At 39.6% G+C, this 23141-nt stretch overlaps 2 protein-coding genes across 3 annotated transcripts in view; one reads left to right on the top strand and one right to left on the bottom strand.

Moving 5' to 3' along the window:
• Positions 1 to 23141, top strand: part of LOC108415390 (RLA class I histocompatibility antigen, alpha chain 11/11-like) — a 60612-nt gene that overhangs the window by 9194 nt on the left and 28277 nt on the right. The gene's annotated exons all lie outside the window — the stretch shown is intronic.
• Positions 18300 to 21519, bottom strand: LOC108412792 (H-2 class I histocompatibility antigen, Q9 alpha chain-like). 2 transcript variants are annotated; one of them, XM_017684996.2, is made up of 6 exons: positions 21347 to 21519; positions 20449 to 20715; positions 19809 to 20081; positions 19382 to 19675; positions 19156 to 19243; positions 18300 to 19001 (listed from the first exon to the last, which is right to left on the bottom strand). In XM_017684996.2, exons 1-6 carry the CDS (start codon positions 21414 to 21416, stop codon positions 18998 to 19000), a joined length of 996 nt encoding a protein of 331 aa, XP_017540485.2. In that variant the 5' UTR covers positions 21417 to 21519; the 3' UTR covers positions 18300 to 18997. The 2 variants fall into 2 exon arrangements, with proteins under 2 accessions (XP_017540485.2, XP_017540484.2); XM_017684995.2 differs by having other exon boundaries at positions 18300 to 19004; positions 21347 to 21518.

The following is a 23141-nucleotide window of genomic DNA, read 5'->3' as shown; positions in this document are numbered from 1 at the left end:
TGGGAGGAAACCGGAGAACCCGGAGGAAACCCACACAGACACGGGGAGAACATGCAAACGCCACACAGAGAGGACCCCAGTCACCCGGCCAGGGAATCGAACCCAGGCCCTCCTTGCTGTGAGGCGACAGCGCTACCCACCACGCCACCGTGCCGCCCTCTACATTAAAATATTGTGTAAAAATAGAAAATGCAACTTTTTATTAGAACTCCAATTCCAATGACGTTGGGACGTTGTGCAAAACAAATAAAAACAGAATACGATGATTTGCAAATCCTTTTCAACCGATATGCAATTGAATACACTACAAAGACGAGATATTTAATGTTCAAACGGATAAACTTTATTTTTTGCAAATATTCACTCATTTTGAATTTCATTGGAATTGGGGTTGTACGTACTCTAAGCATCTTGGATATTAGAGCCATATTTTACATATTTTTACACAACTTTTCACTCTTATCCTTTAACACATTGACATTAGCTACCTTTTTTCTACATGATCATTAGTGCGTTCAGACATTGATATTGGGCTGTAAAGCCTGGCTCATAGTAGCTGTGCATGCAATTTATCATAACAGCAGTGAGTCTTAAAGAGCTGAACACAGACTTTCAGAGCTAAAGAGCATCTCCTGCCTTTCATGTGAGGAGAGATACTCTAGATCAATATCTAGACCCCAGTCTAGTTTGAGTTAAATAGGAGGGCAGTAATGAGCAAAATCAGACCCTGATTTAAAGACTCTTGAGACGACTTCCCTCTTAATTCAGAAATGAACACTGTGATCACTTCATACACGACCTGTTCAGAAATGTTCTTGAAGAAGATCCGCTGAAGCTTTATTAGATACACAGCCTTTTATAGCCGTTATAGCTTTACAGGCAGCCTCTGTAACAGTGATCTCTTCAGATCGTTTACTGTGAAACAGTTTCACTTCAATTTCTGCTGATGTCACATGATTTGCAGTCAGTGAGGAACTGACAGGCATTCACTCTCCTACATTATCACAGTGTGTATTATGTAAAGTTATTACATTATGAGCTGCTTCACGTGTTTATCACCATCTCTGAACAGATTCTGATGAAACATCTCAACCAGCAAATCTCACATTTACCGATCAGACCTTCCTACCATCCCACAGTTTCTCAGACTTCGTCAGTAAACAATTGATGTTTAATGCCGTACATTTCACTCGCTGTGACATAAATGAAGTCACAAGTAGTTTAGATTTTAACGCCTGTCGAATATATTAAGTTAAAAGTGAGATAAACATGTGAAGCTGTTTGTTCTTCTGTGCTGCCCTTTTGTCTGAAAGTAAACTCACCGCTCTTCTTTCTTTCTGTTTCTATCAGATCACGAGTGTCAGCGTGTTCAATACACATGACTGCTCATGGTAAAAATCCCAGAGCTGACATGAACTCATTCTCAGCAAGAACTATAGAGAGCTTTGTGTTATATCTTATACGTCATTCATGTCTTATTTCAGTTAATATCAGGAATGAAACTGACCAGAAGATAAACTGACCAATGAACTGGAGCTGCTCGGAACAGGTTTGAAACCTGAAACAGAGATGAGTGAATGATTATCATTTTCCTGAGATAATGTTCATTATCACAGGAGGGACTTAATCAACCAGGAGGGATCCTGGTTGGGTAGCATCTCTCTGAGCTCCATGTCCCCATTGTTCTGCCAGGAGATCATCACTTTTTTGGGGGGAAGAAACCTGTAGCATGACACACCACTGGAGAAGAAGAGTCCTTCTAGAACAGAGACACCTCAGGATGGACTGGAGAGAGAGAGAGAGAGAGAGAGAGAGAGAGAGAGAGAGAGAGAAAAGCAATGAGATATACAGAGTGGAAGAAAAAAAGAGAGACATGAAAAATAAATCATTTCAGTTCACTAAGTAGGGACTAAATCATCACTTATGACTAGTTTATTAACATGATATTTAAATAAATAAACACACACACCCACACACACACAACCCAGTCCTCCATGTCCTGATGTGTAAATGCAGTGTGTCTGGACAGCACAGGGACACAAAACAAATGTGATGCATTTCTGAATATGCATATTTCATAGTGAAGGACCATGATGCTGTGTTGCTGCAAAGGGGACATAGGGAGCAGCCAACCAACCAACCAGGGGCTGAATAAAAACTCTAATCTCTTGGGTATCCTTGAGCTGTCTGACCCACAGCGTAAGAACAAAAATGCAGGGTGTCTTTTAAGTTTCTTTGTGGAGTCAGCTTTCCACTTTGCAGTCAGGGCCTAAAAAGGCTGAGGGGTCTGGAGTTCCAACCTGGTGTGCAGTGGCCACCCCATCACAGTCTCAGAGAAGTGATAATACAGTTGTTTTTTGGGGTTTTTTTGCCAAGTATTGTGTTAATTTTGTACAGTATATACATTCGACTGCTGGGCCTCTGATGGAAAGCCCTACAGCAGAATACGTAGCTGCTCTAACATGAACTAATATGTAATGCAGCCTAGTAGTACTTTTCTGGAAGTAACTCCACTGCAGTTACAGTAACAGATCAGATCACTGTACCTTTCCTCTCCAGACTGGATCTGCCATAACCCACGTACTTCTTTAACCACGCAACTCAGATGTTCTCCAGATAGGACTTTCACCAAACGGCTGAACCCGTCCTCTCCCACTTCTGTTTGGTAATAAGAGCTTTAGGATTCACTGCAGTCCAGGTGAGAGTCTAGAGACGTCTAGACTGTTTAAGTCTTCTCCATCATAACTGTACTGGTTGTGTCCTCTATTAGTTCCATTATCATACAGGTCAACCTCCTTTATCCACTCGTTCTTTGGGATCATCTCCTTAACGTTACTGTCATCATACACAATCTGCTCTCCATCCACCAGACCAACAACACTGAACTCTGGCAAACTGACGTGTGATGCCAGCGTAGAAGCAGCGCAGAGAGATGCTAAAAAGATAGAAAAGGAAGTCTGTAGACTGATTCAGTGAGACAGGCATGAGAGTCACTGCTGACTAGAAAGCAGTGCTTTTTCTTGTGGTCCGTTTCGGAAACACTTTCAGCTAGCAAAATGGGGTCACCAGCAACATTGCATATAGTGATTATACAGTGATTTATGTACTGATCATATAGCGGTTAGGAAGTGATTCTACTGTTATTATATAGAGATTGTTTCTATTGTGATCATACCATGAAATGTTTAGATCATACAGTGAAGACTGAACAGGATAAGATGGAATGAGACTGAGATTAGACTGATAGTTAAGTCTGCTTTTGTGGATTCATTTGGGATGCTGCAGTAGATACAGCAGGTCGGAATTAAGAATGAATGGAATCATCAAACTCACTGAGAACTCAGAATTAACAGCTGTACGTTGTAAATATTTCACTCCTGTTCAGAAGGAATGGCAGTGCTCTCACAATAAGAGTCTCATGATTCTGCTCTTAAATGTTTCAGTTTATCTGAGGTCATTGAACTACAGTATGTATGACACTATATATTTATATTAGTATATAATTTATACTATATAGTAAACTTTTTCTTTTTCTTAACCCCCTGTTTTAAGAAGACCCCCACATTAGTTACCCCAGGTAATCTGAAATTGAGACCCTTATTCTAGAATGAGATCATTTGATTTACTGATCACTTAAAACAAGTAAAATATATCTACAGATAATCTTTTCATATTGGATATATCAAGCAGATTTAAGTTTGAGCCCCACCGAAGTTCCCAAGACGTGAGCAACTGCAATGATGAAGGCTTTGTCTGACATCAGGGCCAAACATGGGTTCCTTTGGCTGTTTGTTCTGATGTTTCAAACAGGTTGTGCAGACTGAGAACGTCTTGGATGATCTTGTTCCAAGGTGCCCTTCATGTCCTCTATTTAGCACGTCTTGTTTCAGGGACTGTGGAGTGACATTTATTTGGCCTGAGCAGAAGCTACAGAAGCTGCTACACTCAGCTCAGCTGTGACATTGAGAAACTGCTGATATAAACCCTTGGGCCAACAATTGTTGATAAATTTGATAACCTGAGGTTGGACTATTTCCTTTGCAGTTTCAGTTTTGACTTCATATCTGACACTGGAAGCGTCACCAACCAGGTTCACGTGTAGGTTCACATCTGTCTCTGTGGAATTCTCATTGTGTTGTTCATCTTGTGTTGATGGTCTAGATGGAGCATCTGCCAGATCCCTGTATTTCCCTGGGGGGTAAACCAATCCAAAATCATAGCACTGAAGTTTCATCATTAACTGTTGGACTCCTGAAGATGTTTCACTCCAGTTTGTATTAATGATTGCTATTTACGGCTTGTGGACCATTTCTAGCACAGATGGTGGTAGGCCATACGCATAGCTGTGGAACTTCTGCTGACTGTACACTTGATCCAAACATTATATTTAAGAGACTGAGAATCGTCCACCAACCAAAAATATCCAGCCAGCAGTGTCCTGTGAGCAGCGTCCTGTGAGCACTGACGAAGGACTAGAGGATGACCAACAAAAACTGTGCAGCAGCAGATGAGCTGTCGTCTCTGACTTTACATCTACAAGGTGGACCGACGAGGTAGGTGTGTCTAATAGAGTGGACAGTAAGTGGACACAGTGAATAAAAACTCCAGCAGCGCTGCTATGTCTGATCCACTCGTACCAGCACAACACACACCACCACATCAGAGTTACTGCAGTGCTGAGAATGATCCACCACTCAAATAGAACCTGCTCTGTGAGGGTCCATGGGAGTCCTGACCACTGAAGAACAGGGTAAAAGGGGGTAATAAAGTATTTGTTTAATGTTTTTAAGGATATTTCTGTGATTTCAAGTGCATTTAAGTGGACTTTGGCTGCAGTTTAACTCAATAAGTAGGACTGAAGTGTTTCAGTAAATCAAGCAGAATATTTAAAACATATTTCTCATGTAATAAAAGCTCATAAGTTGTTAAAAAAGCACTAGGAAACAAAACTAAACGTGTTTAATAAATTTAATTACAGCTAAATTCCAACTTAAACACCCACGTCATCACAAGATGGACAAAAGCGACACGTTCAGTCTGAAGGAAAGAAATTTTAAAGGGTGAACATTAAAAGTTTGGACTTTTCATATTAAACCCACTTTGGAAAAGTTCACTTCAATGTGTTTCTCTTCCTCAAGGGTCCCTACAGTGTGTCCACTTGACTGGAGCTCCTCCCTCACTGGTCAGCAGGGAGATCTGGTGCTGCCTAGGCCGTGAGGACGACTCGGACACCGACAGCAAGGAAAAAGAGGAACAGCAGAGTGAGAAGAGGAGGAAAGCCTCACAGAAGAGGAAGATGCAGCAATCCAGCATCTGCTGAAGACGCTGCTGGAAGAGGTCGGCACGCGCATGGAGCAGCTGCTGAGTGAGTTCATGAGATAATATTCATAGTAGATGCTGAATAATAGTAGTGATAACCAAATATTCATAGTAGATATTTAAAAATCATTAGAGATGCTGAATAAATCACAGGGGATGTTAAACAACTCATGGTAGGTACAGAATAATTCAGAGTAGTCACTAAATATTCATATTGAAAAATTCAAATTGGATACTGAATAACTTACAGCACGTACCGAGAAATTCATAGTAGTGTCCAAATATTGATATTAGACACTGTAAAATTCATAGTAGTGTCCAAATATTGATATTAGACACTGTAAAGTTCATAGTAGGTACTGAATAATTCATAGATGTCACTAAATATTCAAAGTAGATTCTGAATATTTAATTGCAGATACTAAATAATATATTATGAAGACTGAATAGTTCATAGTGGTTACTAAATATTAATAGTAGACACTAAATCATTCACCATGTATAATGAATATTCACAGTGGATGCTGAATAATTCATAGTGAATATGGAATAATTTGTAGCAATTCCATAATAATTTGCAATACTGTATTATTCAAAATAGATACGGTATCATTCATAACACATACTGAAGTCATAGGAGTCACCACTTGTTAATAGACACTGTAAAAATCTGAGTAGATACTGAATAATTCACTGCAGATACAAAATAATTCAGAAGCACAGTAGATACTGATTCATTCAGAGTAGTCACTATATATTCAGTACTGATACTCAAAATTCATAGTGGACAAGTAAATAATATGGACAGTATATAATCCATATACAATGGACAGTAAATATTTCATAGTGCATATGAAATAAATCATTATAAAATAATTAGTAATAATAGTGAATAATCCATAGTGGGCATTCAGTCATTTGTAGTACATATGAAATAGTTAATATAAATGACATCATTTATAACAGATACTAAATAATTCAGAGGTCAGTATATGAATAAAAGCTGATGGTAAATAAATCATCGTAGGTGCTGTTTAATTCACAGTGGAGACTGAATAAATCATAAAAGGTAAAGAATATTTCAAAACCATCATGGAACATTCACAGCAGTGACTGAATAATTCTCAGTACACAATATTCATAGTAAATCCTGAATTCATCTGAAATATGGAAAAATTCATATTTCATACGGAATAATTTGGTGAATATTTCAGAGTAATAACCGGAAAATAAGAGGGTGTTTTTGAAATCATTTTCCAGACTCAGTAATATTCAGTGTCCGTTACAATTGACTGTGTTTTTATGAAAACAGAAGCTGAGGCCGTGCAAATAATGGTGGCTGATGAAGCAGCTGCTGAAGCCACCAGCAAAGCCATGAACATCATTCTGGAGGAGTCTGAGGAGAAACATCTGAGTAAGTAAAGAAAATGAGAGGATAGTGAGATGAAAACAACACATTTAGTCAATATCAAAGCTTAACATGAGCTCTTATCTGTCTGAATTCATTCAAGATCATCTAGTGAGCTCCAACGATGACACACGTAATATCATCAGAGAGCTCCTGGACATCCTAATTGATGACGCCCTGTCGGCGAGTCTCCAGCCTCTGGGTAAGTATAAGATACTTACCCTAACCCTAACCCAGATAATAAAAAAAGATAATAAACATATTACAATGATCATTTAAAAAGAGCTGGAAATCTGACCATAATTATTTGTATTAAAGCAGAAAATGAGCTTATGGACATTAACATGGACGAGACTGAGGAGGAAAATCTGGAGAAACATCTTGGTAAGTAAAGGAAATCACCAGATAGTGAGATGACAACATATTTAGTGAATATAAAAGCAGGGATTCACATTAATATGAGCTTTAATCTGAATTCATTCAAGATCACCTAGTGAGCTCTAAAAAAGAGCTGACACCATCAGAGAGCTCCTGGAGATCGTGTTCGATGATGCCCTGTCGGCAAGTCTCCAGCCTCTGGGTGAGTAAAAGACTCCTAAACATTTTGCAATGATAATGAAAGAGCTGGAAATCTGACCATATTTATTTGTATTAAAGCAGATAATGAGCTTAAGGACAGTAACCTGGAAAAAACTGAGGAGGAAATTCTGGTGAAATATCTGGGTAAGTAAAGGAAATCACCAGATAGTGAGATGATAATAACACATTAATGAATTGAACACTAGCATGACTGAGATTTCAGGATTCAGGAATTCACATTAATATGACCTTTAATCTGAATTCATTCAAGATCATCTAGTGAGCTCCAAAACAGATGCTGCTGAAGCCATCAGAGAGCTCCTGGACATCATTCTTCATGATGTTTTTTCAGTGAGCCTCCAGCCTCTGGGTAAGTAAAAGACATAAAAACCAATATTGAAAAATGACAAACTGGAAAACTGACTGTACTTTAATGAAAGCAGAAAATGAGACACTGATGATGATGAAGGATGATGAAGATCAGTCAGAAGCCATAGATGAGCTGATCTGAGCATTAATCTGCATTAATTAATACAAATTCTGCTCACTGTATTGTTAAAGGAGGCAATCAGCTGATGAAGATGTAAGGAATGGAATGGAAATTATTGCCAGACATAGTGACGACCATAAAACAGCTTCTGCTAATAGTTTCCTAATAATTAATTAATAATTAATCAAAGCTGCATGTATTATGATAAATGAGCAATAATCAAATCAGAACCAACCACAGCGATTGATCTGGACAGCATTTATCCGTATAAAAGCAAGAAATGAGTGGCTGAAGCTGAAGCAGCATGTAGCTGAAACTATAACTGCTGAGGAACATCTGGACCTCAAAGAGGGTTCAGACAGTGATGACCAGCCTCTGGTTGATTAAATAAGACACATGGTTGCTAGGGTGTTGCTAAGGGGTAGCCAAAATGATTCATTGGATGTTTCTATTTTGCTGTAGTGTTTTGGTCTTTTCTATGGAGTGGCTAGGCCGCTGCTATATTATCCCAGATGGTGGCCCGACTGCTGTTTATCGGTTAATGTTATTCCAGGTTGTTGCTAGGGAATTACTGTGTAGTTGCAATGGAACTTCTGGCAGCTGCTAGGGAATTATTATGTTGATTACTAGGCAACTGAAAGCTCTTTAAAAGCACAGCTCTCACAACCAGAGTGAAAATGATCGAGTTGATTGGTTGTGAGCCTCAATTAGAAAAACTGATTTGAAATATGTTGTAACTTAAATGCTGGTTACTATTTCTGGGCTCCAGGACAGACTATCTGAGAAAAGCTGGTTACTGATTTATCTAATTTTGCTCTCTTGCTGAACTAGACGTAAAGCAAAGCCACCCTCCTGAGGACAAAGAGAAAAACCAGGAGAGGAACAAGAGGAAAGGGACGAAAGATCATCTATAATAAAGAGAAACATCCAGACGACAAACTAGATGGACAGGTACATGTACAGGTTTTAGTCCTTGTCATGGTCTATAATCTACAGATCATGTAGTTCTTATCATGGACACTAGACTGTTCATCATTTAGTCTTAGTCATAGTCCCAAAACTGTGGATTTTCTTGTGCTATTCAGGTCCTTAATCTGTGGATCTTTTAATTATAGTCTTATTCGCTAATGTATGTATCTTTAGTCCTAGGCATAGTCTTGAAAGTATGGTTATTTTAGTTCTAGTAACGGTTCTAAAACTATGGATGTTTTAGTCCTAGTCTTGGTTCCTATACTGTGGATCTTTTAGACCTTGTCTTGGTCCCAAAACTATAGATGTTTTAGAGCTTGTCTTTTTTCTTTAAACTCTTGATCTTATAGTCCTAGTCTTGGTCCATAATGTATGGATTTTATTGTCCTAGTCATGGGTTCTAATCTGTAGATCTTTTAGCTCTAGTCTTGGTCCCTAATCTATGGATCTTATAGTCCTAGTTTTGTTCACTAATCTTTGAATCTTTTACTCCTAGTCACGGTCACTAAACTATTAAACGTTGTTTTTATAGAGAGGTTTCGGAGGTTCTTCTGGCCCGACTAATAACGTGAACAAAAGCGGTCCTGAACACAGGGAGGTGGTCCATCCCAGACACGTGCATTTTGAGGGGGATTGTGAACCTGATGACGTCCCACATGCACTGACAGTCTGGAAGACAGGATGGACAGAGGAGACAGCAGCAGAAGGACTCCAATGGTGGCAGGACAATGTAAAGAACCGTGCTGTTGATCACAGTTGGCCACAGGAATTTATACATGAGGCATGTAATGAAGTCCCGTTCAACCTCACATACTGGAGAACTGGATTTTTTCCGGAACGGTGCAAACAAACACCTTAGACCGAGGAGACGGCCAGAGAGAGAGACCAAGAACTAGAGTGAGACCAAGAACCAGACAGAGACCAAGAACTAGGAAGCGACTGAGAACCAGAGACCAACAACTAGAGAGAGACCAGAAACTACAGAGACCAAGAACCAGATAGAGACCAAGAACTAGGAAGAGACTGAGAACCAGAGAGACCAACAACTAGAGAGAGACCAAGAACTAGAGTGCGACCACGATCCAGAGAGAGACCAAGAACTAGGAAGAGACTAAGAACCCGAGAGAGACCAAGAAATAGGAAGAGACTGAGAACCAGAGAGACCAAAAACTAGAGACCGAGAACCTGAAAAAAAATGACGTACTCTCTCTCTCTCACAGACACACACACACACACACACACACACACACACTTCAAAATCAACAAAATAATAAAATATTAAATGATCTGGCGGCCTCTTTAATCTTTATTGTTACTACAATCCGTTTTTCAGGTCCTTTATTGAACAACCTGCTGAGTGACTACAGGGTTTATTAGAGGCGTGGCTTATTTAAAGGGTCCCTATCACAGAAAAGCTTCTCCTCACTTCTGAAAAAGAAATTACTTTGATGTTGTTTATAAACACTGCTGCAGTTTCAAATGTCCAGCAGTCCACACAGTCCAAACATGGACAATGAGCTGCGGTCCATTCATGTATGTCACAACAGAGCTTATTTACACACACACCCACACCCACACCAGACACTTTATTAGGTACAATTGCTTGTTAACACAAATAGCTAATCAGCCAATCACACGGCCACAACTCACTGCATTCAGGCATGTAGAGGTGGTCAAGACAATTTGAAGTGCAGACCGAGCATCAGAACGGGGAAGAAAAGGGATTTAAGGGACTTTGAACGTGGCGTGGTTGTTGGTGCCAGACGGGCTGGTCTGAGTATTTCAGAAACTGCTGATCTACTGGGATTTTCACACACAACCATCTCTAGGGTTTACAGAGAACGGGCCGAAAAAGAGGAAACATCCAGTGAGCGGTCAGTTGTGTGGACGAAAATGCCTTGTTGATGTGAGAGGTCAGAGGAGAATGGGCAGACTGGTTCCAGATGATAGAAAGGCAGCAGGAACTCAAATAACCAACCAAAACCTCTGAGGAACGTTTCCAACACCTTGTTGAAAGTCTGCCATGAAGAATTAAGGCAGTTCTGAAGGCGAAAGGGGGTCCAACCTCTTACTAGCAAATACCTAATAAAGTGGCCGGTGAGTGTAAATGCTCACATACCTGCATTTGAGTTTCCATTGTTTCAGTTTCCTGCATTCCCGTGTTTGGAAGACAGATAATGAGCACTGAATTATTATAAGATGGATATAAATCACGTGGTGGATGTAGAAGAAAGTTCTATTACAAATAAGTCTTCCCTTCTTTTCACAAACTGGACGCCTGCCTCTTCCCTCCCTTACCTGCTTCTTCTTCTTCCAGATAAAAACTCAACACAGATGAGGATGAAGTGCAGCATAGCAATGATTGCACCAACAAGGACACCACCCAACCCTCCACCTGAAACACCAGAGTTCCATCACTGTAAACCTCCTTTATCCACACAAATGCAGTGATTTTTTCTCCAAAAAGAGGCTTTGATTCCCTTTAGAATCCATTTTCTCTTACTTGGCAGGACTCTGTGATCGGACACTGTTAGTATCATCTCCTTCTCCAGGCTGCTGTGCTGAATGACACAATCCATACTTATTTTCAATAACCCTGACCACCCAGATCAGACCCCCCTGCTGAGGTTAGATGGACATAAACTGAGAGGATAAACAGGCTTTGCTTTACCGCTGTACAGTGATCCATTTCCAGCAGTGCAGACTGACCTTAATGTTAACAGGGTTGCCAGATAACTTTAATGACCCTACTGAGAAAATATAATATCTTAAATACAGTAGTACAGATATATATATATATATATATATATATATATATATATATATATATATATATATATATATATATGTATATTATATACTACAAAATTTCAGATTATAATTTAAAATGTGGATTCCAGTATCACTGAAATTGCAGGTCATTCTCTACATTAAACATATTTAACAGTTTTAGATGAGACAGTTTAATCAGTGTTAATGGTTTCAACTTTGCCTTTCAGCCTGAGAAAAATCCAAATAAAAGATCAACTCTGATGAACCACAAACATAATGAAATACTAGTTCTAAGTTCTACACTAACAGGTTCTCTCTGTAAATGCCTCAGTTAACACCATAAAGTTTGAGGTGTCCCATCCCTTAAAGTCTCCTGCTAGTTTGTGATTAGAAACTTATTCAAGACAGTGAACGGAATCACAAGGCACCGGTTGTTTATCTATAGATGTCATAATAACACTAACAGCATTTTTAATAATTTCAGGGATTTTTGAGTGCTAAAGTCCCCCCTCAAGGCCAATCAAATTTGGACCAAATTTGCAGACCTCATAAGAGTCTCATTAAACATAAAGGTGTAAAATTTTGAGATTAACCACCCATTGACTAATAAGAATATATTATTTGATACTGATATTTGTTTAATATAATATGCTCATCACAAAAAGTGTCAAAGTATTCATGTGAATTAAAAATGAGTTAATAAAATCGGTGTAAATCAGTTTTACAGTGGAAAGTGAGAATGTGGAGGAGATTGCAGAAAATTCCTGAAGGTTACGGAATTGTGTCCGACGATGGGAAACGTGTTCTGACGAGGGCGCCAGTCCACAGTGGGAGCTTGTGTTTGTGACCATGGACGCATGACCAGAAAAACAGAATTAAGCTCTCATAGGTCATCAGTGTGGAGCCAAGCAGTCACAAATAGACGTAGGTCAGAAACTCACAGCTAACTTCAGCCATGTTCCTCATACAGAGGTAAGCAGAGGGCACAGAGGGAAACGGCGTCGTAGTTCAATCTTCAGCCACAGTGTTTGTTAAGAGGTACATGGACAGGAACGTAGAGGAACACTGTGAAGACGACGCCTGAAAAACAGTATCTGATCAACGAGACAGAGAAGTTAAAACACAAATTAGAAAAGCAGCACCTGACCATCAAAATCTCCACCAGGTGGAGCTGTAACACAGCAGCTTAGGCCATGGAGGTCAATAAAAACAGGAAGATTCAAAGACTGTTGAGCAGCTGAAATTCTAACACACACAGGCAAACATTTCACTTTCAAGACTACAGCAGTGCCTCCTCAGTTCCCCAACACTCAGAGAGTTGGTAGAAGAAGAGGTGATGAAGCACGGGGGTAAACGACCTCGGCCCAACTTTTTTAGAACCTGTTGCTGGCATCAAATTCAAAACGGGCAGGTATTTTTCAAAAAAAAGTTTCAACATCGGATATGTTGCCTTTGTAGTGCTGTGCTTTTAAAAGAAGCTTTACATGATTTGTGTAACGGTAGGTGATGCCGGAGATCTCGCGTTAAAAAGCGATGGGTACCCAGAAAATGACTGACTCAGCGTCTTCCCTCCCTGGCTGTGTCCCCCCCCACACACACATACACATATACACACACACACACTCACACATACACATCGAGTGCGCATGCGAGAACGTGCATGCTGCCTGTTACAGTAGCTCCCGTTCACGTTCCTTCATTTTTGCGCGTAACTTTTCTTTACCTTTTTAATAGTTTATTTATTTTGACGAGGCAATTTAGGGAAGCTGTGCCCTCTTGAAACGTGCGAGTAGAGGGAGTTTTGGTCTGTTTTTTAGCCGTGAAAGCGCTACTGCAATTTCCCCCTGGGATCAATAAAGGAATCTGAATCTGAATATATACACACACACACACACATACATACATACATACATACATACATACATATATATATATATATATACACACACACACAGGGGTGCAACTACATACTTTCTGAGGTGGATGCAAACATATTATCGGCACCCCCCCCCCCAAAACCCCGCCCCTTAACTTAAAGTGACTGAAAAAAATTTAAATTAAAATCAAATATTTAAGTAGGCAAGCTAAAATAAGGAACTTTATAAACAGAATACAAATTAAATGGTAAGAGCAAAAAACAAGCAATGAGGATTTAATTAAGAAGAAATAAAATAATTCAGAATAAACTGATAAGTGGACAGGCTAAAATGTAACGCAATAAAATAGAGATTAATAATTAGAATAATAAAATATAAGCACAAAGAAAGAGGGTTAAAACACCACGTTTATATAAAAAAGTAAATTATGGAAATAAAATAAACAGTAAAACAGAAGACAGAATAAATAAAAGGAAGAAATAAATGAAATAAAAAGGTAAAAGGCGAAAAGTATGGAATAAAATAAATGAAAAGGTAAAACAGAAAATTAAATAAATAAAAGGACAAAATAAATAAAAATGTAAAGGAAAACTCAACTAAAACAGTTACAGGCTGAATGTGGCTAGAAACTAAGAGTTTAAGATGATTTAGTGACAGAGGCGAGCTGAGCTTTAGACCAGGCTGCCACGGCTAGGATATTAACTAGCATGTTGACTAGCTAGGTTAGTTAGCTAAACAGGCTACTATAAAGAGCTGTGGCTCGACTAATGTCACTCGTTTTGAAGTTAAACCGAGAAAATAAGCAGTTCAGGGTTAATCAGGTCGTAGCTGGAGAACCAAGTTTAGCTTTAGCGTTAGCTTGCTGCCTCACTGCTATCATTCATCTGGCTGGCTAGGTAATATTAACATGGCTAGCCTTAGCTAGCACAGTAACATACATCTCAAACTGAAAAGGCGATCTCTTCTGATTGTGTGACTCTATTCCCGGTGAACTGCGGGATCTTTGGGGAAACTATGTAAGGTTTGACCTCCATTAGATTCCTTTATTTTTGAATAAGTGCGTTTGGCAACGCGGCAGTGAGGCAGCTTTGCTAGAACCCAGTGGTCCAACGCTACTTTCGGACCCTACAGTCTCGTTTTGGTAGACAAAGGTGACGTAGGTGAATAAAGTGTATAAACTGACCAAGCTGCTGTCTTTCAACCACTTTGAGAAGCTTTTCTTCATCCCTACAACATCTTTTTCTCTCTCCCTCTTCCGTTCCCTATGGGGCGCGTTCTCAAGCGCCTGTGTTTGGGAGCAGATGACAGGAGGGTGGGGGACGGAGTGGATGGGCGCCTGATTAGTGCTGTGCTGTTTTTTTGATGTGTATTATCAGACTTGAACAAACAGCTCTTACAGAAAATGCAGACTAGAAATAATTTTCCGGCATCGTTTGGCGCCGCATACGCTGCATACCCCCTTTTTGCGCCACTGCGCACACACACGCACACACTCCGTTTTTAAGATTATGCTCGCTGCAACTGCCCATAGCTCTATAAAAATGAGAAAAGGAAAGGAAAACAAGTTTGAGCACATTTTCTAGCTCATTCCCAACAGACGACGCCGTCTCCACAGAACATGGCCGACAGCTGCGTCTGGAACTGAAGTACTAAACTTGGCTAAATTTGCGCGAATATCGTCCAAAACGCCGAACACAACCGCTACGAATGTTATTACAGATGAAGCTCGGAGAAATTCATCTCAGAAGCTGAGTGTTAATCTTCCTAAAATGTGGGATTATTCACAGAGCTTTTCCTACACAACCCACCAGGCTAAAGCGCTGCTGGGCCTACGGGAAGCGCGGAGGGACGAAATGAACAGAAAACGCGAGCTGTGGCAGGTGCACACGTGTCCGCTGGGAGTTGTAGTTCAAACTCACACTGAACTTATATGTAGTATTAATACAGCAAGAATCAATAGAGCATTACTATATCAAGTATTTTTAGAAAAATTTAATATAAAACAACAATTTAGCTCAAAGTAGCAAGAAATATATAACAAAAGATGAACTTATGAACAATAATTTTGGAAAAATTCACACAACTAAAGCCTACAATTATTATTATTAATTCTTTTCTTTTTGTTTGAGCTCTGTTACATTTGTGTATCGTCGCATTGTTCTTTATTTACATTCTGCACTGCGTCCCAACTTTTTTGGAAAAAGGCGGTTGTACAAATCATTTATGTTTGAGGAAATATGAATACCAGGCTACCTAACAGACTGTGTTACATGGAATGTCCTGGACTTTGTCATCCCAGTTGAATTTACTTAAAGGCAGAAACTCGGATTTGGACCAAGTGTAAATAACCAGACGCTCTGCTATATTCATATATCAGATTGTGGTATATATATATATATATATATATATATATATATATATATATATATATATATATATATCTGATAGGAGGGTTAAGGATTAATGATGTATAGTACAACATCGTCAGCGTAGAGGTGAAGACAAAGAACCACTCTAGTCTGTAAAATGCCTTTTCAGCATCCAGAGATGTTATTATACATTATATAGTTATAAATATACATTATAGTAAATTAGGCTAAACCATCTACCTGTGTTCTCTGAGGACTGTCTCTCTTTGATGAACCCAGTTTGATCTGTGCTTTTTAAGAGACCCTTATTAGTCCCACAACGGGGAAATTTCACCTCCACATTTAACCCGTCCGTCAAGTGAAACACCACATACACACTAGTGAGCACACACACTAGGGCGCAGTGCGCACACTTGCCCGGAGCGGTGGGCAGCCCTATCCACAGCACCCGGGGAGCAGTTGGGGGTTAGGTGTCTTGCTCAAGGACACCTCAGTCATGGACTGTCGGCTCTGGGGATCGAAGTGGCGACCTTCCGGTCACGAGGCTGGATCCCTAACCTCCAGCCCACGACTGCCCCAGAGTATGAGAGTGGACATCACTGCTTTCTGATGTCTGAGTAGCAGTTTGTTTGGTTTTATGAGATAAATGTGATAAGATTAGTGTTCACATGATGAGATATGGATGCATTTTGAAAGTTCCAAGACTACATCTGTTCTACTTTTGCAAAACTCTTCACACCCCTCTCAACAAAAATAACCTCAATTCTCTACAGATATAAAACACTGCAGAGACATCTCACGATAATAATCTCCATCAGAACGTCCAGAGGAGAGTTCTTACTGAAGGACTGCTTTATCAACCAGAGCACACTCACCTCACACACTCGACGCACCGCTGACATGTAGGCAGAGCCACTATTCAGTGTTAATCTATGAAGGTTTGCTCTGTTCATTTGATTTCTATTGTTATTAGTGGTTAGTGAACAGCAGAAATGGATCTGAAGTGTTTGGGATTTGAACTGATGTTTTAATCTAAACTAAAATAACTGTGCAATGTTTCATTGGAAGCATTTGGGTTCTTTTTAAAGGTTGAACTGTTTTTTTTTTTTTACAGTAAATGTAAAAACCCTTGTTACATCTGAAAAGAAAAGCTAAAAAACAGAACTGTCTGTCTTTGTGTTGGAACAAATGAAGCAAGAGAAATGAAATAATCATGTAATTTACATTATCTAGCAAAAAAAAGAGTCACAGAGACGGCGCATGCGCCCCTGTACATCACTCTTAATATATTATCACAAAGTTTTGTTTTGTAAGGGGACATTCCTCCCTCCAAACCAAAAAAAACCCAAAACAAAACCATGTTCATGTTGATTGCAGAACTGGAAGTGGGAAAGGAGAAGTGCAGGCCTGCTGATTTAACAGCAGATTTCCCATTTAAATACAGAACAGAGTCTGACCTGTGTAGTTTCTCCTCACACAGTTTAACAGAGCTGAGGGTTTCTGTAGCTCAAACTGCAAACGCTCACACACACTGTTACACGGCTGATACACTCACAACAGATTCTAATGTGGAAACAAACTTTCTATCAGTTTACTCAATTACTTAAAATACTGAATCAGTCACCACCCGAAAAGCCAAAGTTCCAGAGACACACTGCTGAATGAATGTGCCTAATCAGGCGGATCAGCTGATTCCCATCTGAACTCAGATACTGACCGTCTACAAAAAGGGTGCACTTCTGGAGTCAATCATGAGCCCAGCACATTGTTAGTAAGTGATTATTCATATGTATGTAAGCAATAGGAGATGTGATGTATAATGAGGGAGAAAACGCCTGGCTGAATTGAGTAGCGTTCGTAGGATCTGTGACTCTTTCTTTGGTGGATGAAACGAAGCACCGGATTTTAGTTTATATTACTTTGTTTTCACACTATAAACTGTTGAATAATGCTAAAAAAACCACACATTGTCAACAAGTTTCATGTGACATTGTGGACAGTCAGCAGGTTTCATGGGACATTCTGGAGAAGTTTTATGAGACTTCTTGTTTCTGTTTTTAAAACAAAATGAAACGTAGCTAAGAGAGAACATGTGCTAGGCACACACAGTCATTCCGAGTCAGGAGATGAATAAACACGCTGACAGTCCTAATAAAGACACTCCTGCACTCCTTTCTGTCTCAGTTCCTTTAGTTCATCTATTTCAGCACATTCTGGATTAGAAGAAATCAGTCATTTATGAGTGTGTATCACTGTACAGGTTTACAAATTATAGGTATAGACTACATGTTTAATAACAATAATCCATTTTTACAGGTTCTTAATCACGGTTGCTTTACAAAAGATTTACAAAAAAAGTTTTACAAAAAATTTACATTTTTTTTACAAAAGATTAAAGAAATAATAAACATAAATACATATATAAAACATTATATATATATATATATATATATATATATATATATATATATATATATATATATATATACGCACCCATATATATATATATATATATATATATATATATATTTATTTATTAGCTGAAATGTCAATCAGAAGTAAACTGGCCGTTTTCCAAGCTTTTCCGAGAATTCTTAAGTGACAACAATGGTGCAGAGGGATAAAACGACGTTTGGCCAGTTTTTACCTGTTTTAAACAGTGATTGCTCATGTTAATAAAATACATTCTTTAAAGTATTTTTCAGCAAAAATGTTCCATGTGTTAGCCAGTAGGAGGAGCAAATATCATTATCATACATCAGTCCAGCAGGTCATGTGCTTTACTCCACTCCAGCTGACAGCTGTGCGGCTGCTTCTGGCTGAGCTGTTAGTCTTGGACGCTTCCTTTTCACAATAATAGCACTGACAGTTGAGCAGAGCGGAGTCACCAGAGCAAATTACACAAACCGACATGTTTAAAGTGAAATCCAGCCACATTTAAAGTCACTGAGCTGTTCAGTACGACCCGTTCTAATAACAGTGTTCGTCTATGGAGATTTCATAGTTATGTCCTTAACTGTGTCCATCTCTTAGCAAGGTGTGTGGCTGAAATCTGAACTCAGGCATAAGGAGCGGCCATCCACCCACAACTTTTGTGCACAGTTCCAAAAAACCAGGATGACTTGATCATACCAGTGGTATTTCATCTGTAGTGTATCTCGCAGCTGATCCCCATTCAGATATGGGGCTGGCTGACATGGAGCCTCATGTGTAATCAGCTACTAAAAATGGAATTTAATATACATAAATATCACAGAGAGACATTTGGAAATAATGCATAATAATAATTTTACTGAAAAAATATTGATTTCTTGGGCACCCTGGGTAAGAAATCTGTGTTCTGGCTAACTGTGTTCATCTCTCTTCACTTACCAGACAATGGCAATGAAAACTCCTCCAAAGAAGACAAGGAGGAGAAAAGCCACAACCACACCAATGATGATGCCAAATGACCCTCCACCTGAAACACCATCATCCTCACCATCATCATCAAACGTCACTGAGCGTTACATCAAAACATCTGTCATTTGACACTTCAGTAAAGAGGTAGAAGTGGAAGTCAAATAAAGATTTTTACTTGGTGGAAATTTTCTCCTACCTGACAGAACTCTCCGATCAGTCCTCGGTAGGTGCATCTTCTTCTCCAGGCTGCTGTGCTGAACGGTGCAGGTGTACTCATTTCTGTCCAGCTCCTCAGGTGAGACGGTCAGAACGCTCCTCTTCTGGAAGGTTCCATCCTGGTTGGGTAGCGTCTCTCTGAGCTCCACGTCCTCATGCAGATCCTCTCCATTCTTCTGCCAGGAGATGTTCACTGCTTTGGGGAAGAAACCTGTAGCATGACACACCACTGGAGAAGAAGAGTCCTTCTGAAACAGAGACACCTCAGGAGGAACTGGGGGGAGAGGGGGGGTGTAAAAAATGAAAATGTATTTCATGATGCAGAGGCAACATATGGGCCACTTTTATGTCATTTTTATATTAAATACTCTATAACTACTGTTACCTCAGTAGATCAGATACTGTACCTTCCTTCTCCAGACTGGATCTGCCGTATTCCACATACTTCAGTAACCACTCAGTACATTCATTCTCCAGATAGGCCTTTTGGAACCTGGCTGCATGTGTCTGCTCCCACTTGTGTTTGGTGATAACAGCTTTATCGTTGGCTGCAGTGTAAGTAAGACTGTTCAGATCCAGACTAAGAAAATCTTCTCCATCATAACCAAACTGCAAGTATCCTCTCACAGTTTCAGCATCAAGCTGCTCACAGCCGTACATCCACTGGAAAGTGTGGACACCTGTAGACAAACAGACGTGTACACACACACACACACACACACACACACACACACACACACACCATGAAACACCACGGATCTGTGTGCAGGTTTCTGTATTTACAGGTTTGGTTGTGCACAACTTTAGGAAATATTTCTTAGCTGAAAGAAACTCATTTAAAGTTTTACACACTTTCTGTTTTGGTGTTATTGCAGTGCTGTAAACACTTTTAGTGTGTTCAGGCCAGGTGCGTGTAAATGCAGGTAATGACCTGACTAACCAGGGCCCCCTCTGGATGGAGCCCCTTCAAAAGCCTCAGATTGTTTTGATCGGTTGTTTCCTTGATTTTTTTTCTCATTTGGTGCTGTGATCCTGGTTCACACTCACCTTCAGTGTGGTTGAAGCGCTGCATTGATATAGCCAGATTTTCTTCAAAAGTCTTCTGATCACCCTGTGCGATCCGTGTCCCTCTGTGCCAATACTCTGTGTCATCAGCATCAGCCTTCTTTATCCACTCATTCCTTGAGATCATCTTCCTGATGTTACTGTCATAATAGTGAATCTGCTCTCCGTCCACCAGACCAACAATAGTGAACGCTGGGAAGTGTATTCCTGGCGTAACTGTGGTATAGAAGTACTGCAGAGAGTGGCAGCCTGAAAAACAAAGTTAAGTACTGAAATAGATGAACGAGTCTCTGTTTGAAATGGCATTTCCAGCGAACCTGAGGAGTTTTCCATACTCAGAATCTCCTAACTGTGACTGTACTGACTGTTTCTTTACAGCGGGCGGTGCATTTTTATGGGATTCTGTTTCCATTATTATTAGATTTCCTTGTCTGGCACATAGATTAGTAACGTAGGGTTACGCTAAATGAACCAGGCGTTAATGGATACAGAAAATTGGAACCTCTGTGAGGTCATTTGTAAGTTGACCTGACTTAAACCGTGTTTTCTCCTCTCCATCGTTACACTCATGTGTTTTTGAGCACAGGGTCAATCCAAAAGCATAAGAATAGATATTATTGTCAAGATGGGAAATTCACAAAGTCATCCCACCTAAGACTTTTTACTCAACTGTAAACATCTCACTCCAACAAACGATTCTCTGTGCAGAAAAACAACCAAACCAGGTTTCTGGATCATCAACGTCACAATTCAAAGCAGTGATGTTCGGACGTGAAGAAGAACAGAACATTTGATGTACAGTTCACATGGATCACTCTTTAAAGACTTTAATCAGGATATGAGGGTCTGTAGACAGACGCACGTACAGAGAGAGACTCACCTGCTGACGTTAGATCAATATACACTGTGAGGATGAGCAGGCTTTTCTTTATCACGGTACAGTAATCCATTTTCAGCACAGCAGACTTAAGCGGACTTAAGTAGTGTCACCCACATGTTTACAAGGCTTTACTTACACTGTAGTGAAAAAGGAAGTTAGCAGGGATTTCTAATTCCTCTATTGAGGCACTCCTAGACAGAAGCTGGATTCACTTCTGTTACAAACACACACACACACAGAATTATCTGGACTAATTATTCCCCCATATAAACCTCTTTGATTGGACTCCAGACAAGTGTAGCCTGCCTTAACCCAGTCGAATCTCTTGGAGGGTAAAATAATTACATAACCACTGCAGTAGACTGCAATCTGTTAAAAAAGAAGCTACTTCTGTTATTATTCACTGAAAAATGAAATGCACTCCTTGTTTCTACACTCATTGTCCACTTTACCAGCTCCACTTACTGTATAGCTGCACTCTGTAGTTCTACAGTTACAGACTGTAGTCCATCTGTTTCTCTGATACTCTGTTACCCTGTTCTTCGGTGGTCAAGACCCCCATGGACCCCCACAGTGCAGGTACTGTTAGGGTGGTGGGTCATTCTCAGCACTGCAGTAACGCTGACATGGTGGTGGTGTGTTAGTGTGCGTTGTGCTGGTACGAGTGGATCAGACACAGCGGTGCTGCTGGAGGTTTTAAACACTGTGTCCACTCATTGTCCACTCTATCAGACACTACTAACTTGTCAGTCCACCTTCTGTGTAAATATAAGATCTTTATTATAGATCTTTGATCTACATGATAAAATTACAGCTCTAAACCTGAAATTATTTTCTTAATTTGTGCAGTAAGTTTCATCACTTATCAAATACACTTAAATGTGGGTATAAATTCAGCCACAAATTGATGGGAGTGAAAGTTTAAAGGACAGCCGCTCAAACAGATCATATTTAATATCAGACTGAGATCAGACTCGCCTGCTGATGTTAGATGAACACTAACTGAGAGGAGAAGCAGGGATTTCACTATATAGATAAGCAGGTGCTTCACTGTACAGATCATATTTAATATCAGACTGAGATCAGACTCGCCTGCTGATGTTAGATGAACACTAACTGAGAGGAGAAGCAGGGATTTCACTATATAGATAAGCAGGTGTTTCACTGTACAGATCATATTTAATATCAGACTGAGATCAGACTCGCCTGCTGATGTTAGATGAACACTAACTGAGAGGAGAAGCAGGGATTTCACTATATAGATAAGCAGGTGTTTCATTGTATATATGAACAGTTGGTACAGTATGAGTTGTAATTGTGCAGGTTTTAAAAAAAACACAAAGAAAACACATTCATTCAGTTAAACTCATCACCTCTTATTATAACGGTATGAAATACACAAATGTCAAATGGGTTTTAAATGCCAAGCACCTCATCCTGGTTTAGTGTGCTAATGGTTCTCCACCAGGGGGAGCTGTAAGCACATGTTTGCAGTTGATTATTACTTGCAGTATTAATGCTATTTACTAAAGAAACTCAATGATGGCAATAAAAAATAAAATATTTTAAAACTGGGATATGTAATGTAGCAAAAACACATCACATCTTGTTTTTTTCTTCTTGTTGCTTTTGATGCCTTAGGTTGCAGGTGATTTTTGTTTTGAGAAAAAAGTACATGACACCAAAGAATGCAATGTGATGATTGCAATAAATGCACTTCTACAGCAAACTATTACTGAGGAAAAACACCGCAGAGAAATGAAATGATGCTGAGCAGTATATTACACATTAGCAT

The sequence above is a fragment of the Pygocentrus nattereri genome, chromosome 20 (genome assembly GCF_015220715.1).
Source record: "Pygocentrus nattereri isolate fPygNat1 chromosome 20, fPygNat1.pri, whole genome shotgun sequence".
Taxonomy (NCBI): domain Eukaryota; kingdom Metazoa; phylum Chordata; class Actinopteri; order Characiformes; family Serrasalmidae; genus Pygocentrus; species Pygocentrus nattereri.
Note: the sequence above shows the minus strand (reverse complement) of the source record. Positions and strands in the feature narration are given on the sequence as shown.